At 42.1% G+C, this 26,692-nt stretch overlaps 2 protein-coding genes across 3 annotated transcripts in view; one reads left to right on the top strand and one right to left on the bottom strand.

The window, feature by feature from the left end:
• Positions 1–671: 671 nt before the first annotated feature.
• LOC125388234 (uncharacterized) lies at positions 672–14,424 on the bottom strand. Its single transcript, XM_087907298.1, has 3 exons — positions 14,294–14,424; positions 3,671–3,772; positions 672–1,317 (listed from the first exon to the last, which is right to left on the bottom strand). Exons 1-3 carry the CDS (start codon positions 14,407–14,409, stop codon positions 1,230–1,232), a joined length of 306 nt encoding a protein of 101 aa, XP_087763424.1. The 5' UTR covers positions 14,410–14,424; the 3' UTR covers positions 672–1,229.
• The window catches only part of Plekhh2 (pleckstrin homology, MyTH4 and FERM domain containing H2), a 108,241-nt gene continuing 95,484 nt past the window's right edge, over positions 13,936–26,692 (top strand). Inside the window, exons 1-2 of one of the 2 annotated variants that reach the window (XM_087907295.1) lie at positions 13,936–14,058; positions 22,762–22,891. In XM_087907295.1, the coding sequence (XP_087763421.1) occupies positions 22,769–22,891 (123 nt within the window). In that variant the 5' untranslated portion in view covers positions 13,936–14,058; positions 22,762–22,768. Of the gene's footprint in view, positions 14,059–14,423; positions 14,538–22,761; positions 22,892–26,692 lie in introns of those variants that run through there. The other variant, XM_087907296.1, reaches the window with a different exon arrangement.

The raw sequence follows: 26,692 nt of genomic DNA, 5'->3' as shown, positions 1-26,692 counted from the left end.
GGGAAGACTTGCTTGGGGGTCATGGTTTCAGAGATTCTAGTCCATCGTAGCTGCCTCCGTTGTCTTTGGGTTCATGATGTGGCCCAACATTATGGCGGCAGGAGTATGTGGAGGGGCTTGTTCACCCCATGGTAAACAGGATGTAAGAGAGAGAGAAGGAGAGTAAAGACTATGTATAGCCTTCAGAGGTTTCCTCTAGTGAGGCCATAGGTCTTACGTTTCAGACCTCCTGAAAGAGCACCACTTACTGAGGACCAAGCAGTCAGCTGCAGTCCAGCCGCATCACACATCAGGGCTATTCTCTCGCTTCTGCTCTGGGTGATGTCATGGAAGGATTTCTGCTAAGTGCTATTATTTTTAGTTATCTCTAGCAAAACATCTCAGGGTACACAAACTGACTGTCCATTTTACAAATTTATGTAATGGTCAATTTTTTTGTTTTGAAAGCATTTTGAAATATGAACTAACACAAATAAAATCTATCAGTCCAAATATTTTCATCTGTTGTTAATCATCAGGTCTGAGCAAGAACCATTAATTTGGACACACCTAATAAAATATCTCAGTGATAGAGAGCTTGCCTGCGTGTATGAGGCCTGAGTTCAATCTGCAATGCCACAGAAACTTTCAAGGATGGATGTAAGTCTATCGGCGAATCAATCCCACACCAGTTATGTTTTAAGGGGTTATTTATTTTGGGGGGTAAAACTTACATACACCATAAACCGTCAGGAAGGGAGTCTAGTCGCAGGAGCCGGGAGCAGGAGCCAGGAGCAAGCACGGGAACCAAGAGCCGGAACCAAGAGAGCCTGATCCGGATCTGCTTCTCTTTTTAAAAGAGAAATATACCACGCCCCAGTGGGCTGGTATTTCAGCAGCTATTGGCTGACGGAGCGGAAGTCGCTCCCCGCTGCACTGTGGGCTCGTATTTCAGCGACTATTGGTTGAGGCAGCGGAAGTTACTCCCACAACATAAGTCTGTGACAGAATGTCCTGCTTGGTAAATTTTAGTGTTTTGTTTGTTTGTTTGTTTACAACTGTGAGTTCTGACAAAATTACTTCAAGTATGTTTAAGGCAGTTCTTAGAAGTTCTTCAGGTAAAGGAGAGTTCCCTGACAGGGGTTAAGACATGGCAGGATTCTCCTTTTTCAAAGCAGGAGAAGGTGAGTGGCTGTGGTAAGAGCATTTTATAAAGATTGGGTGGCTTGCTCCGAACTGATGAGTGTATTTTATTCACGGAAGAGTCCGCAGAGCTCATCTCTTCCACGGGAATTTCCTCTCCAGAGCCACGCAGAAGCTGGTACGATGTGTCTGAACCTGCAGAAGTGGGAGCTAAGTAAACTTCTTCTTTAAAACATTATCCAGCCTTGTGTATTTTGTTACAGTAAAGAAAAATGAACAAATATCCCCTGCATGTGGGTTTCTAGTGTTTATTGAGACTTTCTACAAATAAAAAGGGATGTGAACATAGAATCCTAGGACAGGGACCACAGATGCGCTCAGTGATGAGCACCTATATAGAATGCATGAGGTCCTATGTTTGATCTGCCAAAACAGATTCAGAGAGAGAGAGAGAGAGAGAGAGAGAGAGAGAGAGAGAGAGAGAGAGAATCCTGACACACTGTTGAGGTTAACAGTTCATAAACCAGACTTCCATGCTTGTAAATGTGTATTAAATTTTTTAACTTGAAAAGTATATGGTCACCGGGGCTGGAGATGGCGCAACAGCTAAGAACATCAACTGCTCTTCTAGAGGACCCAGGTTTGATTCCCAGTACTTACAAAACAGCTCACAACTGGTTATAACTTCAGTTCCAAGGGGATGTGGTGCCCTCTTCTGCCTCCTTGGCAGGCTTGCACAAATGCATGGCATACACATAGGTAAGATACTCATACCCATATAATAAAATAATATTTTAAGCATATAGTTATAGAATAATATTTATAGCAACACATTTTACCCAAGGACAAATTGCCTAGGAAGAAAACCTCATCTTTATTGTTATTTTTATAGTCTAAGTTTGGGAAACAAAAGAACCCTTACACATGTTTTGAATTTGTTAAGACAAATCGAATCGTTTCCCCTTTCCCTGTTTTCCCCTTTGTGCTGTTTTCCTTTTATCTCTTGGTTATGTGGATATTATGTGAACACAGGACCTTGTGTATGCTGAGCAGATGCCCCATCTTGGAGCTACACCTCTAACCCTTAGCTATCATATTTTAAAAAGGAAACCAACTTTCCTTTATTCCAGATACAAAAGAAAGTTTAAGAAATTGAAGATCAAAATCTGCTCAGCTACTTTTCTCTACAATGATTAATTTATATAACTCTAACAAATTTGAGGAGGCAGAAATATCCTAATATTACAGCTATGAATCGCTAGACAAATATTCTAAATGTATAGGCATATTTAGTGAGTCTTGGAGATTTAAGCAATAGAAGTCACTTAAATGTATGTTTAGTATCAGTGTTCTATATTTTCTTCTTGGAAACTGAATTTTTTTTAGATGGGGGAAACTGATTTAGAATCCAAGCGTTATCTAATTGCTTAATCATTCATCTGAACATTATACTTCAGCAAACCATAGATCCTTATGATTTATAACATTGTACAGAGTTCATGACATTGAACCCTTTACAAGCAGATGTCCCTTATCATTTTGTTTTAGTTGAAGACAGTTTGAAATACATCATCAGGGACTTAACCCAAGTTATAGAAACAGTTTGGGATTGATTGAATTCATAAAAACAATGTAAGAAGTTTGAATCATAAGATATTTGACCCCAACCTTGAACAAACTAAAGAACTATGCTGACGTTACTTTTATATAATAAAGTAATTTTTACACTCAATCAAGACAAAAATAATCTTCTTTTATCATAGAATAAAAGCCCCTTCCCTCTTTCTCTAGCTGTTAGATGGGCTATTATGCTAATATACTTTGTAGTCAACAAGAAGAAACACAGCTTAATCACTACTTTCTTTCTTTCAGATACTTTTGACTGCTTATCTGGTCTGTATTCCTACGGGGAGCCTGCAACTAAATACGTCTTTAAAAGCAATTAATCTTTAAAGTTTCCCAAGAGAAGAAAAACAAGAAGAAAAAGAAAAGGGGGAAAAAGTGAGGTATTCAGGTTCAAAAAATGCAAAATTGTTTTGAAAAAGGCTAATTATATTCCCTTTGCAAGCAGAAGGAAAAGTTTTAGAAATAGAAAAATAAATACTCCACACACACACACACATACACAAAAGAAGGCGACATGCGGTTGCTTTCGACATCATTTGAGTCCTTGACAATTTTATCAAGCCATACAATTACAATGTCAGTTCTTATTAATCTCTCAGTACAAAAATGAAGCAGGGCTTATTTCTGAGGTTAAAGAAAAGTTTTCGTTCTTTTAGACAAGCAAGACAACAATGCTCTCATGAGAATTTCTTCATCCTTTTGTTCCAATCCACATCCTGAATGAACAATTTTGTTCATGGCAACTTTGCCTCAAATTGGCAATGGCGTTTCAAATTCTCCCTGGTGAATTGAATTGGAAAACTAAGGGTACATGCTATCACACATAGGGAACATGACCACGAAGGAGGTAGGTTTTAGCCTGGAATGGGCATGACTGTGTGAGATGCCTGAGATCCAAATGACCTGCGAGGAAGGTACTTACTTGACTTGGTGTCTTGGGAGTCTGGCCCAAGACCAACTGGTGCTGATCCTAAGATGGATAAAATCTTCCAGTTCAGGGCAGCTGGAATGAAATAGAGATGTTCTGGAGAAAACAAAGAGAAAGGCGAGATGAACCCTCGCAAGGGCTTTAAAGGTGACCCACGGAGATACTTATTCAAACTCTGCCTACAGATTTTGCTAGACTCATGTCTTTCTCTCCCACAAAACCTTGCTCTTACAAATAAATACTTAAAATGCTGATTGGCCAGAGAAAAAGGTGTGAGAGAGCTGGAAAACAACTTTACCAAATAATAATATCATTTGTTAGCTTTTTTTGTTGAGAGAAACGATTTAGAAGCAGGAAGATTTCTTTCAGCTCATGATTTCGGGGAGGTTGGCTTCATCCCTGTGGGTCTGAGGTGAGGTGAGCTATCATGGTGGAAGGGAAAAGTGGAGGGGAGTCGCTCATGCCAGGGTGGTAGAGTGGGACGTGAATGAAGGAGAGAGAGAGAGAGAGAGAGAGAGAGAGAGAGAGAGAGAGAGAGAATGAGGCTCTGAGGGCAAAATATATCCTGGAAGGTATCCCCACCATGACCCACTTCCTCCTTGTGTAGCATAGGTTGACAGAGCTGCTCAAGATCTATAGACTAATAAAACTCTAACACAAGTTTTCAGAAACACCATTTTGAGTTGTTGGTCAGGGTTGTCCAAGAGACTCCCCAAATGTAGGCTATTTCTGTTGCCTTTGATCACCTCGCAGAGGCAATAGGGAAGGTAAGTCCTTATTGCTGAATACACCGTGTACTTTGGACACAGAACCCAGAGAAGCTGAGCTGAATCTATCCTGAAAGCCTCCCCCTGAGGACCAGCTTTTATGGTTCCAGAAGGTATGCAAGCTTCCAAGAGCCATGTACTGACTGGTTTTGTGTGTCAATCTGACACAAGCTGGAGTCATGCAAGAAGAAGGAGCCTCAGTTGAAGAAATGCCTCCATGAGATCCAGTTATATAACATTGTCTCAACTGGTGATCAATGGTGGAGGGCCCAGCCCATTGAGGGTGATGCCACCCCGGGCTCATGGTCCTGGGTGCTCTAAGAAAGCAGGTTGATCAAGCCATGTGAAGCAAGCCCGTAAGCAGCACCCCTCCTTGGCTTCTACATCAACTCCGGCCTCCAGAATCCTGTCCTGTTTGAGTTCCTATCCTTTCTTCCTTCAATCATGAACAGCAATGTGGAAGTGTAAGGCAAATAAATCCTTTCCTCCCCAACTTGCTTTTTGGACATGGTGTTTTGTTGTGGCAACCATTTGCCAGGAAAAGATGGAGGTTTGAACCTCTGTTTGTGTATGTGGTTTGTGCTGTGATTTTCGTTTTATTTGTGCTTGTCAAAATTGTGAAATAATGTTTTCATTTGTTTTGTCGTGTTGGTTTTGGTTTCATTTTATCCAAGGAACATGGGGATCTTGTCTGGTATTGCTGTTCTGTCCAATATAACACTCAGGGTAACCTTACCACCTGGGCTGAACTGTAGTGCTGGACTAACTTAACAATCTTCTTAAAATGGGTTTTTTTCTTTGAACATTTCATACATATATACAGTGTATTTTGAGCAAGCACTCCAGCAGTTCTCAACCTGGGGGTCATGACTCTCACAGGAGTCACATATCAGATATTTACATTTCATAAGAGTAGCAAAATTGCAGTTATGAAGTATAATAATTTTATGGTTGATGGTCACAACCATTAAAGGGTTGTAGCATTAGAAAGGTTGAGAACCACAGATACACAGCTTCCCTTTTCTCTTCAGTTCTTCCTGGACTGCCTCAACACTCCTCTCCCAGTGCTGTATCGCCTCCTTTCCCCTCCTCCTCTCCTATCTCCTCCTTTCAATAACCCACAGAGTTCAATTAGTGCTGTTGATATGTGGATAAATGCTTGAAAATTCACTGGTGTGTGGTCATCTTGCCAGGGACCACATCCCTGAGAGAAAGGGACTCTCAGGAACTCCAAACCCAGTGTCTCCTCAGTTAAGGAGCGGAGTTCCCTGAGTCCCTCCCCCCATTTATGGGATTTTGACAGGCTTGATCCCATGCAGGTCTTGAGCAAGTAACTGTGGCTGCCGTGAATTCATGAGTGTAAGGGCTGTATCACTGACAGCACTTCTCAGCACCTACCCCATCTTCTGGCTCGTACAGTCTTCCCACCTCCCTTTCCAAGATGTCCCTGAGCCTTTCAGGGGGAGGCTTGCTGCAGACATTTAGGACTGACCAGGTACTTACTCAAAAAAATATTGATGCTTGGCCTTCACATACATGTATACACATATCAACATGTGTGTGAACACATGCATGAACATGTGTACTCATCCATGCATGAATGTGTGCAAACACATGGATGTGTGTACTCAAACACACGAATATGTGCACACACATGAACATGTGCAAACACTCATATACACACATGAACATGTGCAAACACTCTCACACACGTGAACATGTGCAAACGCACACATGAATGTGTGCAAACATACACACATGAACATGTGTACATGCACACATGTATACAAACACACATGAGTGTGTGCATTCACACATGTGCAAACACTTACTTGCTCCCTATAATCAGTGATGAGTCTCTGCCTTAACCTCTGCCCAGCTGCAAAAACTCCAGATTCTCCGACCAAGGTCAAGAGCAGCACTATCTGTGTGATTCTACATAAACACTTAGAAGGCAGAGGGACAGCATGGCTGTTGAGCAAAACAGCAATAGCAGGTTCCTTCTCCTATAGCTCCCCCATCATGCTCAGATTTCTCCTTCTTAACTGAGGATACTTGTACCAAACGATGCCATTCTTGCAACTCAGATAAGAATTGAGGATGGCAGGTAGCTGAAGGTTGTGTTCAAAGTCACCCTAGTGAGGTTGTGCTAGTTTGAGTATATAAGGCTTTGTCTCAAACAAACAAATAAAAGACCTGGTGGGGTTTTTCTCCCCCTGCATTGGTAGCACACACCTATAATCCCAACATGTGTGGGGGAGGAGATTTAATAAAATAGGATCCTTTCTCCTAATAGATTTGTCTAGCCTGTTCACACCACAATATAATGTTTTCATATACAAGGTTCATGCTCAAGTGCTGCACAACTGAATCACAAAAAGCTGTAAAAAATCCTATACTTTGGTGTGGGAGAATTGTCTGTATTCTGTCAATCATATTTTAATAAAATGCTGATTGGCCAGGCAGGCAGGATAGGCGGGAAAGCCAGACAGGAAGTAGGGGTGGAGCAAAGAGATTGGGAGTATTCTGGGAAGCAGGAAGCTCCCTCTGCCACTCCTGCCCAGATCACCCAAGAGGCAACATGTGAGCTGCCATGCTGAGAAAGGTACTGAGCCGTGTGGCTAACATAGATAATGATAATGGATTAATATAAGTTACAAGGACTAATAAGAAACCTGACCTAATGGGCCAATCAGCTTTATAACTTATAGAGATCTCTGTGTGATTGATTTCTTTGAGATTTGCCGGTTGTGGGGTACCGGGTGGGACAGAAACCCCAACAAGCCGGCCCTCATGTTACAATACTTTTTAATCAAGTTTACAGTTTTGTGTTGTGCCTCATTCATAGTTACCGTGTTGTGAAGCGTGGCCCATTGACTGCAGTAACATTGATATAAAGGCAAATAAAAACTTTTTCACATAATAACCTAATAGTGGCAACAGAATGTTAAATATATTAGTGTAGAACCCTACAATAGTCAATAAGACATAAAAATGTTTCCGAATAATATTTCATGACAAGGGAAACACTTGTAATAATGTGTACAAGCAAGACAAAAATGTGAATTTATTCTAATCTCATATTAAGAGGAGACATGATATATGTAGAGAAAGGGACTGAGAGGCGGGGGAGATGGCGCAGTTGGTAGAGTGCTTACTCTGCCACCAGGAGGACTTGGTTTCTGACCCCTGGCACCCACAGAAGAGAGCTGCATGTCTCCCAGACGTGGGCAGGCAGAGGCAGGGGCATGTTTAGTCTTGTTAACCAGTCATTCTAATCAAATCGGTAACTTCCAGGGATACCTCTTCAAAAACTAAGGTGGAGAATGAAGAAGGCATTGATGCTTAGCCTCCACATACATGTCCACACACACATGAACATGCACAGACAGTCACATACACAGGACTTACGAATGTGCAACTTAAGGCAATTGCAGTTTTTTCTTTGTTCTTTATCTCTTTTTACATGTCCCAATGAAAATATATTTATATTGTTTTTATAAACAGGAAATTACTTTTTTTTTGAGGATATCTCTGTGTAGTCCTGGCTGTCCTGAAACTCGATCTGTAGACCAGGCTGACCTTGAACTCATAGAAATCCTCCTGCATCTGCCTCCCAAGTGCTGGGATTAAAGTCCTGCTTCCCACTGCCAGGCTAACAGCTTTTATATCATTTTAGTATGTAACAGAGTCTTAGAACTGATGTTCCAACTATGAGCTGACGCCACATTGCTTTTTATTTTTAACTGTTATTTCAAAATGTGGTTGCCAAATCATCTCAAGTTACATCAGAGAGAATCCAGCCTCTTGTGTTCAAGACACCAACTCTCCTGTCTTCCTCCATGGTCCTTTCTCTCTGTCTTCATCTGCTTTGCCACCAAGCTTTTCCCATCAGCTACTTTTCAGATAATCTTTTCTGCAAGCTTCTAACTTCTCTCAAGCACTCTGGATCCATACTCATGGAACCAAATACCTTTTTATTTAACTTACCAAGTCACTAGGAGCCTCCATTGTATATTCCACAGGCAATAGTGTAGGAGAAACTTTAGACAGACATTCCCAGTGGTGCTGTGATGGATCTTGATCGGTACTGCCCCCACCCTGCCAGCGGTTAGCTGTTAGGTTTGAGACTCTCAATGGAAGCTACATGTCAGAACCTATGGCTGCCAGGATGGTCTAATCTTCTTTACATATATGACTATGATCATTACTCAATCATGCATATACTCAGGGTATGTGTGCCTGCTGAGTCTGCGTCTGCCTCAAATACTGTAATAACAGGGTCCTTCTGATTAAATTTTGCTCTAGTTCAGATCTATTTATTTATTATTGATATTTACTTAGCTCTACATTTTTCTCTGCTTCCCTCCCTGCCTCTCCTCTCCTCTCTTCAACCTTCCCCCAAGGTCCCCATGCTCCCAATTTATTCAGGAGATCTTGTCTTTTTCTACTTTCTACTTCCCATGTAGATTAGATCTATGTAAGTCTCTCTTAGTGTCCTCATTGTTGTCTAAGTTCTCTGGGATTGTGGTTTGTAGGCTGGCTTTCTTTGCTTTATGTTTAAAAACCACTTATGAGTGAGTACGTGTGATAATTGTCTTTCTGTGTCTGGGTTACCTCACTCAAAATAATGTTTTCTAGCTCCATCCATTTTCCTGCAAAATTCAAGCTGTCGTTATTTTTTTCTGCTGTGTAGTACTCCATTGTGTAAATTACCACATTTTCCTAATCCATTCTTCAGTCGAAGGGCATTTAGGTTGTTTCCAGGTTCTGGCTATGACAAACAAAGCTGCTATGAACATAGTTGAGCACATGTCCTTGTAGCACAATTGAGTATCCTTTGGATATATACCCAAAAGTGGTATTACTGGGTCTTGAGGAAGGTTGTTTCCTAATTTTCTGAGAAATCGCCACATTGACATCCAAAGCATTCCCACCAGCAATGCATAAGTGTTCCCTTTTCCCCACAACCTCTCCAGCATAAGTTGTCACAGTGTTTTTGATCTTGGCCATTCTTACAGGTGTTTTGATTTGCATTTCTCTGATGACCAAGGATGTTGAACATTTCCTTAAGTATCTTTCAGCCATTTTAGATTCCTCTGTTGAGAGTTCTTTGTTTAGGTCTGTACTCCATTTTTTTATTAGCTTATGTGGTTTTTTGGTGTACAATTTCTTGAGTTCTTTGTATATTTTGGATTTCAGATCTCTGTCTGATGTGGGGTTAGTGATCTAGTTCAGATCTTATATCCTCACTTGTTAGCATTTCCTCATGCCTCATTTCCTCATGCCTCTTAAAGATCCTGACCATTTTATAGCCATTACACAGCACAGAACAGTGTTCTTATAACATTCCTTTCTAATTGTTAGTCTTTGGGAACACTATGGTCGATTTCTGCTGTGTTTTTTGTTCCTTTTCTTCTGGCTTTAAGCTGTCATGCTATGTAGCACCAAAGCAGAAAGGAAGACTTTTATAGTTGTCGGTTAAAATAAAAACCTCAGCAGTACAATGGCCGCCTCTGCCAGCTAAGTACTGACTTAATGTGAACATCATCTGTTCACATTTAATACTTAAAATATTATAGTGTGTGTGTGTGTGTGTGCGTGTGTGTGTGTGTGAGTGTGCGCGCGTGAGCGTGCACATACACGTATATATTCTCAGAGGACGACAACTTTGTGGAGTTGTTTCTTTCATTCTGCCTTTATGTGGGATCCAGGCATCAAGCTTAGCTCACTGGAATTGGGCAACAAGTACAAGGAAAGTGTCTTTCCCCGTGAGTCATCTTGCCAGCCCACACTGGACAGTTCTATGCCACTGGGGCACAATCTCTTATGTGGGGCTCATATGCAGTATCTTAAAACAAACAAACAAGACCCACAGAACAAACAACAAGGCACCTCCGTAAGTTCTGAACAAACCACTGCAGACGATTTCTCCATGTGATTAAATGCTTTGATAAAATACATGATAAGAAAGCTTTACATATTTTGCTGGAAATAGTTGATGCTCAGGTTACCCGCTTTTCTCTCCTCTTTGTACTTACTTTCTCTGTGAGATCTTATGAATGCCCATTAAACTCTCATGAGTCCTAAAAGCTCTGAGTTTAGCCTGTTACCCCGTAAGGATGCTGTCCACAGACACGGTGATAATGGGGTGAAGTCAGAGAGTCTTGTCTCCATAGAAGCCCAAAGGATTGAGAAAGCCATCATGCCACAGGCACTGAGGTATACTGCTATCCTTTAGGAACCATTTGCCTCCCAGAGCTCATGAGCTAGCAGCGTGGTACCCAGTGACGTGGTGTTGGCATGGTGGGACCTTTAAGAAATGGGGTCTGCTGGAAAGGTATTAGGTCATGGAGGCCCTTATGTCAGGAGTGAATTGATACTGTCTCGAGAGGGAACGGTGGTGGCACATGCCTTTATTCTTGGTAGTTAGGAGGCAGAGGCAGGTGGATCTCTGTGTTAGAGGCCAGCCTGGTCTACAGAGAGTTCCAGATCAACCAGGGTTACAAAGAGAAACCCTGCCTCAAATAAACAAAGATCCCTCCAGCGGGACTGCTGCAGGTGGGTCTTGGGAGATGGATATCAAGTATTTTCCTTGGTTGCCTTCAACCTTATCTTTTGAGACAGTCTTTCACTGAACATGGGGCTCAGTGACTTGGCTAGGCTGGCCAACCAATGAGCTGCAGGAACGTGCCTTGGTGCCCCTGGAGTTTGGGTTATAGATGAGTACCACCCTGCCCAGCTTTTCCATGCCCGCTAGGACTCCAAATCCAGGCCCTCCTGTTTGTATGACAGCTACCTTACCACTAAGCTGTCTCTCCAGCCCCCCCAAATACCTTTGAGATGTAATTCATAGAACACATATCTCAACCATTTAAATGATACATGTCCATGGCTTTTAGTGCAGTCAGAGATGAAGCCATCACACTTTCCAAAGCACCGCCATTGCTCTCCGCTCCCTTCATTCCTATAGAGCAGTGGCTCTCAACCTTCCTGACGCTGCGACCCTTTAATACAGTTCCTCATGGTGTGCTGACCCCAACCATAAAATTATTCCATTACTACTTCATAACTATAATTTTGTGACTTTTATGAACTGTAATGAAATATCTGTCATGCAGGATGTCTGATATCTGATCCTTGTGTGGGTTGTGACTCACAGGTTGGGAACCATTGCCCCAGACTAACACACAAATCTTTCTCAGACCAAGGTAACCAGTAAAATCTCCTTTCCATCTCTGTGGAGTTACCCAGTCTGAGCATCCCATATTAATGAATCATAAAACATTTCATACTTTGTGACTGGATGCTTTCATTCAGTGTATTTTCAAAGGCATATTTAATGCATAACTTGATTTATTTTCCCCAAACCCCATCTCTTTCCTCAGTCTCACCTAGCCCAGGCTGGCCTCAGACTCATCATGTAGCTGACAATGATCCTTCTACCTCCAGCTCCCCAAGTGCTGAGATAACAGGTTTCCACTTCTGTTGTAAGAGGCTGCTTGTTTGTTTCCGGCTACTCAGCCCCGAAATAACCACACAGAAACTGCTTGGCCCATTAGCTCTAGTTTCTTATTGGCTAGCTCTTACATGCTAATTTAACCCATTTTTGTTAATCTGTGTATCACCACGTGGCTGTGGCCTACCACTGGGTAAAGTTCCTTCCATCATCTGTCTCTAGTAGGGCTACATGGCTTCTCCAACTCTGCCTTCTTCTTCCCAGCATTCAGTTTAGTCATCCGCACCCCCCTCACCTTACTCTCTTCTGCCCTGCTATAGGCTCAAGCCAGCTTTCTTTATTCATTAATGGTAATCACAGCATACAGAGAAGGAATCCCACATCACAATTCTCTTTAGTGTTGTATAATATTCCATTATCTCGTGTGGGGTTTGGGGGCTTTTGTTTTTGTTTTGTTTTGTTCTGTTTGATACACAGCCAGAAACACGATGCTATTGCACTTTTTTTTTCCTTCATAGTCAAACAAATGCAGTTGGACATGCTTCTAGAAAGAGGTGACTGAGAGTAAATATTGGCTGAGTCTCACATGGATGGCAGTCATGTTTAGAAAGCTGCTATTTATGAGTAAATTTATTCACTCAGCTCACTTAGTCCATTTAGTGTTTCTGACTCACAAACGGAAGTGATTCTATTTTGGCATCCTCTATCTTTTCTTGCTGGGTCTCTACTGACTTGCTGTGTTAAATTATGCAAGTTACTTTAGCTGTTTGTTTAACTCCTGCATGCTCTGTAAAATAAGCCCATCCAGGCTGTTTGTTTGCCAAGGCTGTTTGCAGACAATTTTTCATATGATATGCATCATCAGCTCCCACAGAAGGCAGAGGAATTTGATGTGTGGGGGTTGTCTGGGATCCAGTCCAAAATTAGTGTTCATCTGGAAGAAATATGGACGCCCAATGATTTCTTGCTGGTCTTTTATTTGTTTTCACGTAGTGCTTTCCCTCTAAGAAACCTTGCAAATCTTTATCATTTTAGTGTGTTTTTTCCCCCTGTATAAGGTTGGCTTTTTCTTTTGTAAAAAGATTGAAATGGGAAAAGTCATCTGATGCTTCTATTAGTTAACTGTATATCAAAGAGTAATTTGTCTGACCTAGTTTTGTGACCTGGGGAAGGTCTAACATTCATAATTTGTCCCTCCCCTTCCCCTTACCTCTCCTCCCCTCCTGTCCCCTCTCTTCCTCTCCCAAGACTGGCCTCTCTATGCCCTAGTTTAGGAGGTGAAATCCAACCAGATGTATCATTTATGTGCTCATGCAATACGCTATGTGAGATATGCTGAGAAGGAAGCAAGAAAGAACACAAATCTTTCGCTTTCAAAAGCTCGCAGGCTGTTGCAACAGGGGAAAGTCAGGAAAATGTGTTCATGTCAAGAGCGGCAAAACCTGGACATGCTGAGGGCAAAAACAAGATCAGAGATTTCTGCTATGCGGGGCGACAGGCGCCTTCTGAGAGGACAGACAGAACGTTTAAAGGAGGGACAGGAAACACCATGTCAAAGTTCCCAGCTGGAGTCTTCAGAATAGGGACGCGGACCACGGTCACCCGAGGTGCGAAGAGCAGCTGTGAAAACTAAACTTGCCCAAGTAGGAGGGGGGCTTTGCAGGCTGCACACGGAATCTGCTCCTGACTACTTAAGCATCAGGAAGGCAGTAAAGGTCTTTGGCAAATTGCATACTTAAACTAGTTTTTTTGTTAGAAAGATGAAGGATTGGCAAGGAGAATTCAGGCCCAGAGACCTGAAGACAAGAAGTGGTACACAGGTACAATCGAGGCAAAGGGAATGGGAAAGAGGTGACTAATGGCTACAACAGGCCTTGAAGTCTAGGTGTAGGGAAGGCAGTGGGAACACCTCTTGGGTTAGACCTCCTTACTCTGAGGGGCACCGGGAGGAGCCACATTTATAAACACCTCCTCCAGTGACGCCAGGTGGTCGGCTCCGGCCTCCGATTAGTTACTCCGGCCGCCAATCTCGGAGGAGGCGGCGCCGTACGGGCCGCTCGGGGCTCCGAGTGTGACTGGCGAGGGCTGAGAGCCGGGGAGCCGACCGAGTCGGGTAGCAGGCGAAGCCGGGAGGGACATCGGGCGCCGCCGCAGAGGTAGGCAGGTGGGCAGGGCGCGGAATCTGGTGGTCTCGGGGACCCTGTCCTCGGAGACAGAGCCTCGGAGATCCCTCAGCCGGGGACCACCCCGTCCTAGGTCGCCGGCGAGGAGGGGGCGGCGGGACCTGCGAAGCGGGGGGAGGGGGGGGGATGCAACGCAAGATGCCGTGCGACCCGGCTCGGCACGGGTCCCGAGTAGCCAGCACGAGCCGGCTGGGGCGGCACTACGTACCCCGGGTTCCTATGACGTTCTGGTAGAAAAGCCGGGCCCGGGCTTGTGGCACCCGCAAGGGTCGTCGGGCGGCGGCTGCGGGGCAGCCCCGCGTCCCCGCGCACCGTGGGTCCCATCGACGATGCAGCAGTTCGGCCTGCGCTTCTGGAGAGCAGGGCAGTGAAGGAACACCAGGACCAAAGTTCCCCAGCTTTTCATTTTTAACACCTTCACTTGTCCGACTGCCCGACGCCAGTGTCCTAAGGTGAATTTAAGCCCCTCTTCCAGCCCCCAACCCCACGAGCGGTTGAGACATTTTGCTTTGCAAAAACCCTCTTCGTGCCGGGCTGGTTACCTGCTGGTCACTGGATTCTTTGTGAAAGTTCCTGTGTTTGCAAGCCTGGACCTCAGGGTGTGCGTGTGTCCCGGAGGAGTGTGGAGCAAGGAGCAGGCTGTTCTGGGCAGTGCTGCCGACGGGCAGGCGTGGCCCAAGTCGGGATAGGTGGTGGTAAAGTTCTTTAAACAAGGCGTGCTTCAGTCTAGTTAAGAAAGACAGCTTTTCTGCATTGGGGATGGGGGGTGGGGATGACACAGCTCACTGCTCAAACTGTTTCTAGAAATTATGAGGCGTTTACGACTTCATCCAGATTTCATCAGCGTGAGCTAGGTAGTAGAGTCTTTCCTTCGTTCTTCTTCCATCCCCATTTCTCTCCCTCTCTCCCTCTTCTTTTAACGTCCCCCTCCTTTTTTAGGACTTGGAAAAGAAACAGGAAGTCAGCGATTCAGAGAAAAGAGCATTCACTCCACAACTGTAAACAGTTTATTTTGTGTCAGTAAATATTTCCAAAGTCGCTGGAGGTCTTTGGAAGACCTCCACTTTTTCCTGCCCCCTGCAAAGAAGGTAGATCCCCTTAGCATTCGAAACTTAGATAGGACATTTTCAGAAGTGGATTCTGTCACCATTCACGAGGAAACTTCAGAATTAGCCTTTGTAGTTACTCAAGGTGGTTCCTTTGTATTACAGATGTCTTCTACCTAGTCACAGGATTATAGAGTGACAAAGAGAACCTATATCTAGACCTCGAGCCATCACAAAACCAATCCTCGGTTTTCAGATTCTTTTACTGTGATAATTATTGAGGACTGAAGATGTCAAATGCATTTTTGATAATCTTAAAGCTTTTCTGCCTAAAACCCCTACAACTAAAGAAGCATAGATTTATTCAACTTTTAATTTTCTTATTTAATTTTTGTAGCAAAGTTCTAGGTAAGAGATATGTACCATACTTTTCATAGTTGAGGTTAATAGTTACTTCTCTATTATTTGAGTTATTGGTGAATTCCTGGCAATTCTACTCATAATGGCAATTCTACTCATAATGAATAGTTAAATCTGCAACTGTGGTCTTAGTATATACCTATTCTTTCCTTTGTTTGTATGCCAACTTTTTAATTGAGATACAATTCACAAACCATAAAATTGACCTTTTGAAAGTGTATATATAGCTCAGGGAATTTGGGTATATTTGCAAGGTTGTGCATTTATCACTCTTATCTAATTCTAGAATATTTTCTTTACCTCCCGCCCCCCAAAAAATCTCTAGGCCTCTTAATAGTCAGTCTCCATAACCACCCCCTCACAGTCCTAGGCAACCATTGACCTGCTCTCCTTCCTTTTGGATTTAACTGTTCTGGACATTTCGTAGGATATGTGACCTGGAGTTGTGGACCATAGGTTAACTTTAAACAGCTGCGGAACTGTTTGACTGCTTACGAAGCAGTTGTGACATTTTTGTAGCAGGAGCTCCACATCTGCACGTTCTCATCAATCCTTGTTAGTCCGCATTCCTTTTCATTTCTATATTGTTTATAATGAACTAATTTGGGCTGAAGTGGAATGTCATTATGACTTTGATTTTTCACTTGTTGATTTTTTTTCTTGTAGTCAACGATGCTGAGAAATTTTTGTGTTTTTATTGACCACTCATGTATTTTCTTTGGAGAAGTGTCTATTCTTATTGTGTGTGTGTATGCACACGTTCAGGAGCACATGCGCATGTGAGTGTTTTCGAGTGTGCCCACGTGTGTGCGTATGCATGAGCGTGTGTGTATTTATACGAGTTAGCTTTCTTTTTTTTTTTGTGATAATTACCATGACCAAAAACAATTTTGGGAGGAAAGTGTTTATTTCGGATTACAGTTAATAGTCCATCATCCACATAAATCTGGACAGGAACTCAAGCAGGGCAGGAACCTGGAGGACAAGAACTAAAGCAGAGACCACAATGAGCATCGCCTCCTGGCTTTTCTCCTCCTGCTGTGCTCAGCCTGCTTTCTTACGCAATTCAGGAACTGTCCAGAGGTGACCCAGCTCTGTACGGGCTGGACACACAGGTTTTTGTCAAGCTGACTAAACCACATCACTATTAAACTGTAACCTCTCCTCTCTTACCTATGTCAACCGTTAGTAAAGACAGTGCCCTACAGACTTACCTACAGGCTGTCTAGATAGAGACATTTGTCCTCATTGACTTTCCCGAAAACTCTAGCATCTGTCAACTTGACAAAAAAATTAAAAAATTAAAAAAAAACCCCAACTGACACCTTATCAACTTGACATAAAACACATCACTTTTAAACCATAACCTTTCCTTTCTTGTTGTCCCCTAGATGCCACGTTAATATTAATATGACAATATAAAGCGTTCCAACTTTTAAAAGTCCCGCAGCTTTTATAATGTCGACATTTAAAATTCCAAAATCTCTTTCGAATATTCAAAGTCTCTCCAAAAAAATCCGAAGTAATTTAACTGTGGGTACCTGTAAAAAAAAAAAAAAAAAAAAAAAAAGATAACATATACTTTCTTACTCCCAGAGGGAAGAACTAGAGCGTAGTGATACTCCACTCAAAGAAAACCAAAGTCCAGCTGTTAATGTTAAAGATCTTCTGTCCTCCAAAGGGCTTCAGTAGTCATTCATAGCACCGGAAGCAGGTCTCCTGGCTTGGGGCCAGCTCCATTCCGCAGCTGCTGCTGTTCCTTGGTGGTTGCCCCTGAGTACTGGTATCTTCAACATTCTGTTGCGATGTGAACCGTCGCTTCACCAATAGCCTAGGCTCTCTTCAGGGACTCCAACCCTGCTGCCTGGTGCCAAGACTCAGCTCATCTCCACGAACACTTCCGGCTTCTACTGCAACTGGGGCTGCACCTTCCACAGCGACGTCTCCTGAACTCTCACAGTGCCAAGGCTCAGCTGCTCGCCATGACCCCTCCAAGCCTTCAAGAACCAGGACCGCCTGGGTGACGTTTTAGACGACGTTACCAAGTTGAGATGCGGCCTTGGCCTTCTCTGGGCCACAGCTTCCACGTGCTGCCCTGAGGAAATAGCCCCATAAAGTTTTGGTGTGCTGCCCTCTTAACCACTGAGGGTTTCTCAGCTTCAGCGAACCATCACTGATTGTCCAAGGAAAGCAAAAGTTTCCCTTTAGTGGCTCTGGTATCTTCTTAACCACAACTGATTCTTCAGCTCCAGCTGCCCAGATTCTTACTCCAAAGTATGGAATGACCCCAGCGAAGTCTTTAAGGTGCTCTCAGGCTTCCTTGTGGAACTTCACAAGCCTGGCCTCCATTGGCCTTACTACCCTTAGCATTCTTATCCTCCATGCCCCCTACAACAGGTCCCTGAGCTCTGAGGGCTCAGTAGCTTTTCCAGCCTAAAGTTTCGAACTCCTTCCACAGTCCTTAAAACACAACATGACCAGATGGGTCGTAGCAGTAGTCCATGCTCCGGTACAAATCTTTGTCTTAGTTAGGGTCTGCTTCTGTTGCTGTGATAAAACACCACAGTCAAAAGCAATTTGGAGAGACAAGGGTTTGTTTCAGCCTGCAGTGCTCAGATCACACATTCCATCATTGAGGGAAATCAGGACAGGAACCCAAGGCAGGAGCTTGGAGGCAGGACTGAGGCAAAGGCCATTGAGGAATTCTGCTTCTCAGTTTGCTCCCCATGGCTTGCTCAGCCTGGTTTCTTATATAGCTCAGGACCCCAACCCCATGGCTTGGGCCCACCACTCATCAACCTGCAGACAATCTGAAGGAAATATTTTCTCGTTTGAGGGTTGAATCAGGTTCTCCTGGTTACATAGCAAACTCTTTGCCCGGTAAGCCATCTTCTCAGTCCCTAATTTTGCCTACATTCTAAATTAGATTGTTCTTTTTTGTTTTGTTTTCAAGACAAGGTCTCAGTGTATAGCCCTGGCTATCTTGGAACTCACTTTGTAGACTAGGCTAGTCTCAAACTCACAGAGATCCTCCTGCCTCTTCCTCCTGGGTGTGGGACTACCTCAAGCCTGGCAGGGTTTTTTTATTATTATTGATTGAGTGGCTTGAATCATTTATTTATCCTGAACACAAGTCTCTCGTCAGATACTTGACTTTCAGATCTTTTCCTGCTCTTTTGTAGGCCTTTACAAAGTTCCTCCGAGTGTCCTAAGAGTGGTGGTTCTCAACCTGTGGGTTGTGACCCCTCTGAGGGTCACACACCAGATATCCTGCATATCAGATGTTTACATTATGATTCATAACTAGCAAAATTACAGTTGTGAGGAAGAAACGAAATAATTTTATGGTGGGGGTTAACACAACATGAGGAACTGTCTTCATAAAGGGTCGTAGAATTAGGAAGGTTGAGAACCACTGCCTTCCAGGCTCTTAATTCTTAAATTTTCATGAGGTTTCATTTATCTGTTTTCTGATTTTTAGAGCTTTGATACATCTTCTGCTGATTTGTTTGTCTGGGATGAGGGTGGGGACTACATTCATTCTATTGAATACGGTTATCAGTTGCACCACATCGTTTGTTGAAGGTACTATTACCTTCCATGTTGAATGGTCTTGGTACCCTTGTTAAAAATGAATTCATTGTCAGCATGAGGTTGCGTTTCTGTGCCCAACTTTATCTGCTGATATCTTTCTTCACTTGTCTTGGGCACTGTGGCTTTGTATTGAGCTTTGAAGGTTGAGTATGTGACGCCTTAAACTTTTTAAGATTGTCTGGTTATCTTTGGTCCCTTAAACTTTCTAGGTGAATTTTAGGATCAATTTACCAATTTCTGGCAAAAAAAAATCAGTTGGAATATTCACAGTTATTGCATTGCTTATCCATTTGCAAGTTTGGCCATCTGAACAGATTGCAGCCCATGAACCTGCCATTTCCTCACTGATTTAGGCTTGATGTCTTTGCTTGAGAGTGTCTAGTTTTCAAAGTACAAATCCTTGTTAGGGTAAGCTTATTCCAAAATGTTTTATTCATTGTCTGCTTTCATGACTATTTTATTTACTTTGGGGTTTTTCTTTGCGGGGTGTATAGAACTTGATTTTTGCATATTGGTTGCTTCTTGAAATCTTACTTACTCGTTCTACTAGACCGCGTGTGAGAGTGTGTGCGCATGCGTGCATTTTTCTTAAAATTTTCTATGTACATGATCACATCCTCTGCAAATCATCTTGATTCCTTTTTAAATCTAGAAACTTGCTATTTTATTTTTGCCTTGGCTACATCTCCTAGTGTAGAGCAGGAGTAGTGAGAGCAGGCAGCTTTGTCTCTTGTTGGTTTGGGGGAAGCCTGGGTGTGTATGTTCCCGGCTGCCGGCTTTGGGAGCCGTCCCTTACCAGGGTGAAGGACTTCCTTTCCCTCGCTGATGTATTGAATGCCTTTCTTCTGAAGAGATGTTAGGTTTTGTCAGACTTATTTCTGTGTTGTTGATGATGATCTTTTTTTGGGGGAGCGGGGAGGTTCTTTATTCTATTCATGTGACAGCCTTGGCTTATTTTCATTTGTTGGAAAGCGTTAATGTACTATTTATGCTATTTTTTAAACTACAGGCTAGGAATGTAAGTTATTGGCAAAGCACTTGACTACCATGTATAAAGTTCAGATTCCAACAAGTCAAGGTGACCAAGGCAAATACCTTTTACACTGGGGCATAAATGTTATTTTAACTATAGAGGAAAACTTACCTGACATGAAAGAGATTATATTGCTTGAGGTAGAACACTGTCTCTATTTTTCTGCATAGTTGCTTGAATGGTTTAAGAATTAAGAATGTCAGTAGGCAGTAGTGGTGCACGCCTTTAATCCCAGTACTCAGGGGGCAAAGGCAGGTGGATCTCTGTGAGTTCAAGGCAGCTTGATCTACAGAGCAAACTCCAGGACAGCTGGGCTACACAGAGAAACCCTGGCTCTAGAAAACAACAAAAATAAAACAGCAACAACAAAAAGAATTAGGAATGCCTATTTTATTAGTTTTTAAAAATTTAAAAAACATTACATGTATTATCTTTCCCTGTAGCCCCTCTACAGCTAACAGATGGGTGCAGTGACAGTAGAACGCTGAAGTTTGTGATCAAGATGAAACATTAAAATAGTAAATGAAAATGTTCACTAAAGTAATATTTTTAAAAAGCAACAACAAAAAACAGAAATAAGTAGGGTCAGGATTCTATAAAAATAGGTGAATTCTTGAATGGATAAGGAAAATGTGGTACATTCACACAATAGAGTACTACACAGCAGAAAAAACTAATGCCATCTTGAAATTTGCAGGCAAATGAATGGATCTAGAAAACATCATTTTGAGGGAGGTAACCCAGACCCAGAAAGACAAATATCATATGTACTCACTCATAAGTAGATTTTAGACATAAAGCAAAGAAAACCAGCCTACAAATCACAATCCCAGAGAACCTAGACAACAAAGAGGACCCTAAGAGAGACATACATGGATCTAATCTACATGGGAAGTAGAAAAAGACAAAATCTCCTGAGTAAAATGGGAGCATGGGGATGATGGGAGAGGGTTGAAAGGGAGGGAAGAGGCAGGGAGGGGAGCAGAGAAAAATGTAGAGCTCAACAAAATCAATAAAAAAATTAAATTAAAAATATCCATCATCAGGCATGTTTTAATATTACAAAAGTAAAGAAGGTTTATTTTTTAAAAAAAATAGAAGAATTCTTGCCAGCTCTTCAGTGATGTTTCTGCTGTGTATGGCCAGGATGTAGGGGTGTCTGAAAGATTTGCAGTGGTTGGGGTGATTGTAACAAAAAATTGCTCCCTTTTTAGAATAATTCTTTTCTATTTGTTTGTTTCTAATTATGGAGTGATAATTCCAGTATTAAAGGGAAAAGTGTCTTAAGCACAAATCACTTCTTTTTGTGTTTAAGGAAAATTGAGTCTTTAGTAGCTCGCACGGTTTTTGTTTGGTTGTCTGTTTTCTTTTGAGATGGTCTAACTATGTAGTCTTGGCTTACCTGGAGCCTGGACCTGCTGTGTAGTCCAGGAGGGCCTTGAATGTACCCTAATCTTCCTGCCTCAACCTGCTAACTGCTAGGATTATAGAGGAAGCTTCTACCATGCTATTTTTTTTTAAAAAATTGGCATATGTTTAAGAAATGGGATATATTACAGTAAATTTGGGGGGACATTTTGTCTTTTTTTTTTCTTTTAGAAAACAAAAGAATACTATTATGCACTTCAACCGCTGAATCTTGGCAGTTCTGAGATTTATCATCAGGTGTTCTCCACGGGGCCCTGGTTCCTTCTGAAAATCCGTTCTTAACACCAATTTCATCAATTCATAGAAAAGGTCACTCAGAAATACAATTAGGCCAACAGCACATTAACAAACATTTAAAACTATTTTCATGAATCTCAGAGCCAGAAGTGACCATACTTCTTAAATCAAGTAGCCCCCCGTAGACTTCCAAGTCAGACTTCCTAGCCTGGAGCTGCCTTCCCTTCAGGGAAGCTTCCCCCTGAGTCCAGATTTGCTAAATTGTAGATGAAATCAAATTGCATCTTTATCTATTTTCTCTTCTTACCCCAAATGAAATTGTGCTTGTCAGGCTTCTAATAACTTCGCGGGTTAAATTAGCCAGAGGCTTTCTGGCTTGAGAGACTTAGCCTGCACCCAGATGAATCCAGACGGTACCAAGTGATTATTTTAGTGCGTATCTTTGGCACAGATATGGTATTTTCATATGTTATCTTGTCATATTATCAACACATAGTGGTACATCTGCGTATTTAAAAGTGTGAATTATGAGTGATAGGCTTTTAAAGTCCTACCAATTGGGAAGAATTAAAAATACAGTAGTCTGCCTGGGCTGTGCTATTGTGTAGTTCAAAGTTCTATTGGCAGCAGGATTATTTCATCTACCCCTCTTATGTCCATAAAGCTTGTGATTGTTAACATCCGCCTTTCTTTTAGCATAGGTAAACTGAGTCAGAAAATTAAGCATCTGGGTGTGACTTCCAGCCCTGGCTTCTTGTCTGCCATTAAGTTCTACAAATTCTAGCAAGTGCTGGCCTTATCTTAGAATTTAAAACTTGTCTGTAGATGGCATTCAATTGAGCATTGAGTCATTTTTTTGTATTATCTTCAATGCTAATGTGTATGTGTTGTTTGACTGTTTGCTTTCTTTCTTTTTAGAAGAAGCATGGCAGAGCTCTCTGAATCAGAAGGACCCGTAGATTGGAGAGAACGATGCGTAGCTCTGGAGTCTCAGCTCATGAAATTTCGAGTCCAAGCAAGCAAGATCCGAGAGCTCTTAGCAGAGAAAGTAAGCTCCTCCCCTCAACTTTCGTTACTATCCGTTGCGGCTGGGCCCTGTTTCATATATATATAAATAATCCCATTACTCCTGGGAGTCAAACATTTTAAAATAATGAATATAGTTAACTTTTATGGAGTATTTGAAGCTACATTTGACATATTCCTTTACCAAATATGGCACGAACAAAACAGAACACTTATTTGTGTGTGAGTACTAGTGGAATTTGTAAATATTGCATGTTTGATGAATACAGAGTTCATTCATTACAGAGAGAAAGCTACAATTTATTTGACTTATTAAAGGAATTTAATAGCATTTTGGTCTGCTTTCTGTAGAAGGATATCATTTTAAGTCAGGTGTGGTACCACTAGCTTGTAAGCCTAGCATTTAGGCAAGAGGCTCACAAGCTTAAGGCTAGCCTGAGCTACATTTCAAGACCCTGTCTCAAGGAAGCAAAACAAACAAAAATAATTTTAAAATAATAATAGAAGAAAATTGTCTACTGATAGTAAAATACATAATATATTTGAAAGTATGCACCTGTTTAGGAATTTCTACTAATTTTATGTTCCAAAATTGTCATTTGGGCTAGAGTTGAATTCAGTATAGTCATAGTTTTTATTCATAGTCCTAGTATTGTAATTATATTTTTTGTCACAGAAATCATTTATATATATATATATATGTGTGTGTGTGTGTGTGTGTGTGTGTGTGTACATCTATATCTATGTCTGTATCACAGTTACCTCTGTAAACAAACATCCCACATCTCTGAATCCTGGGAACTTGGATTCTAGACTTTGCCATCTGATATGACACCCTATTAGTTTCCTTTCTAATGCTATAATGAATACCATGACCTAAAAGCAACTTGGGGAGGAAAGGGTTTATTTGACTTATGTGTCTGGATCACAGTCTATCACTGAAGGAAGTCAGGGCAGAAACTCAAACTGGAGCCGAGGCAAGAACCATAGAAGAATGCCACACTGGTTTGCTTTCAGCCTCATGTTCAGCTACCTTGCTTATATTTCCCAGGACTACCTGCCCAGGATGGCACTGCCCACAGTTACCTTCGGCTCCCACATTAATCAGAAAGCATGAAAATGCCCCCACAGACATGCCCACAGGCCAATCTGATGGAGACATTTCCTCGACTCAGATTCTCTATCTCAGACGTGTCTAGGTTGTATCAAGCTGACAAGGACAGATCAGCACAGATACCTATGTGCCACGTGTGACTGTGGAACATTTCAATTCGGCTAGTTCAAACTGAAGTATATTATAGTGAATATACAATACACTGTGGGGATCAAAAATTTCATATGAAAAGATAAAACAGTTCAGCAATAAGTATTATATTGACTGTGTGTACTGGCTGGTTTTGTGTGTCAACCTGACAAGCTAGAGTCATCAGAGAGGAAGGAGCCTAAACTGAGGAAATGCCTCCTTGAGATCCACCTGGAAGGCATTTTCTCAATTAGTGATCAGTGGGGTAGGGCCCAGCCTATGGTAGGTGATGCCGTCCCTGGGCTGCTGATGCTGGGTTTTATAAAGAAGTTAGAGCTAATGGGCCAAGCAGTGTTGAGAGAGAGAGAGAGAGAGAGAGAGAGGGAGGGAGGGAGGGAGGGAGGGAGGGAGGGAGGGAGGGAGGGAGGGAGGGAGAGAGAGAAGAAAGAAAGAAAGAAAGAAAGAAAGAAAGAAAGAAAGAAAGAAAGAAAGAAAGAAAGAAAGAAAGAGAAAGAAAGAGAAAGCAGTCTGAGCAAGCAAGAGGAGGCAAAGCTAATAAGCAATTTCCCTCAATGGCCTCTGCATCACCTCCTGCCTCCAGGATTTGTGGAGGCCCAAAATTGTGAGCCTGTTTTCACAATGACCAAAGGTCAGAGAGTTGGAATTTACCTCTATTCCTTCCATGTTATTATGTTTCTACCTCAAACAAAGGTCCCACCTAGATTTAGATCAGGAAGTTGTGCTTTCGCAAGGTTGTTGTCCACAGGTGTGGCTAATAGCCTTGTATTTCAGGAATAGAGAAGCAGGTATGTTTCTACTCCAAAGAAGTCTAAGGAGCCAACTAAGTTCCAGTTCCTTTAAGGAGATAGCGTTGAATTCCACCCAGAAAGTGGTTTGCCTACAGAATGTTTTGGTCTAGGGTATGAGTGTGACTTGTTTTGTTCTAGCAATAGAATGTTTAACTATGGATGTAGCCCGCGGCCTTCAACTGGTCTGTTCATTTTCTTGTATCATGTGAATGCAGTTTTTTGTCTTACTCCTACCTTTTGGGGCCAGGGATATTTAAAACAATTGGAAATTAAACACGCATGCGATTTCAGTATTCACTGGAACACCCTCCCAGTACTATTCTATATGTTTTTTGTTTTATTATTCTTAAGGGTATCTTCGTATTCTTTACTATATTTCTAAATCTTCCCTACCCTGGCAAGAGGTATTTATGTCAAGGCTGTTTGCTAACAAGGATCCTGCCCTATTTGAGTTTTTGTCCTGACTTCCTTCAGTGATGAACAGCAATGTGGAAGTGTAAGCCAAATGAACCGTTTCCTCCCCAACTTGCTTTTTGGTTCTGGTGTTTCCTCGAAGCAGTGGAAACTCTAACTAAGACAGCGTGTCAAAAGTATTTTGAGTATTGTGTTAAATGAGCAATATTAATGTAATTATTCTTGTTTTTTATTGTGTGTTCTAGAGAATTTAAAATCAACATGTGGTTCTCATATTTCTAGATAATGTTATCTGGACAGATGCATGATTGATATCCCTGGTAAAGGACCAGAAGGATTTACAGGTGTTGTTTTAAACTCTAGCTCACCTTCTTTTGGGATAGAAACGGGCACACGTGTTACTTCTCCATAAAAGCCTTGCGTCTTTCTTTCCTGTTGGCCAGGAATCCCTTAGAAGTGTCCAGTGAGACATCGTTTTGTTTGAGCCTTTGTATATCTCATCCTTCTTTTAGGTGGAGAAAGTAGAGTGACCCAGCTCAGCCTGTGCCATGAGTGACCCAGGCCAGGCTCTCAGGAATGAGTCCTCAATAGTAAGGTGTTCTATTCCTTAGCTTGAGGATAAGAATTAAAGCTTGAAAAGATTCCAGTTTGAATGGCTTTAGCTAAGGGAAGCTTACCTCAAAGATAACTGTCATTCATGCGGTGTTATTTTTTCTTGTTTCAATATAAAAATCATTTCTCATGTTGAAAGGTGATTTATCTACTATTTTCTATGACCCCAGCCACTGAGACACTGATTTTCATGTAGCTTTGTCAGCTGTTTTCTTGTGACAACCTGTGTGGACACTTCCCCATTGTTGCCTTTGCTTTTTTGATTGTTGTCTGTATGCTATTGTATTTACTCTCTTTTTCAGTAAATGAGTTTTAAAAGGAGCATTAGTTCAAAATTGCTGTGGTTTTTTCTTTTTCTCCTTTTTCTAGTCTAATTTATTACTGTTATTTTTTGGTCTTTGAACTTTTATTTTTTTTAAGTTGCTTTTATTGAGCTATATATTTTTCTCCACTCCCCTCTGTTACTCTTTTTTAAAGATGTAAGGGGGGAGGAGGCTTGTCCCACGAGGTCCCACGAGGGGTAGTGGTGGGTGGCCAGAGGCCTCAGTGGTTTCCCAGTGCCTCAGTGAGTCAGTCCCCTGAGGCTTTGGCGGGTCACCTTGGTGGGTGAGAGACCACACAGCAGGTGAGAGACAGAAAGATATGCCTGCAGAGAGAGTTTGGGTATAGAGTTTATTTAGTGGGTTATGGGGGAGGGGAAAGGGGAAAGGGGAGAAGGGGGAAGAAGTGAGAAGGGGGGAGACAG

Source organism: Myodes glareolus, chromosome 6, assembly GCF_982192425.1.
Source record: "Myodes glareolus chromosome 6, mMyoGla1.1, whole genome shotgun sequence".
Classification (NCBI taxonomy): Eukaryota; Metazoa; Chordata; class Mammalia; order Rodentia; family Cricetidae; genus Myodes; species Myodes glareolus.
This window is presented reverse-complemented; position numbering and strand designations above follow the sequence as displayed.

Coding starts and splice junctions, on each gene's coding strand:
- LOC125388234 (XM_087907298.1), bottom strand. CDS start 14,409: ATGGGACCCACGGTGCGCGGGGACGCGGGGCTGCCCCGCAGCCGCCGC. Junction 3,773..14,293: donor GAACGTCATAGGAACCCGGG/GTACGTAGTGCC, acceptor TGTTTTCTCCAG/AACATCTCTATTTCATTCCA. Junction 1,318..3,670: donor CTCCCAAGACACCAAGTCAA/GTAAGTACCTTC, acceptor CCACTTCTGCAG/GTTCAGACACATCGTACCAG.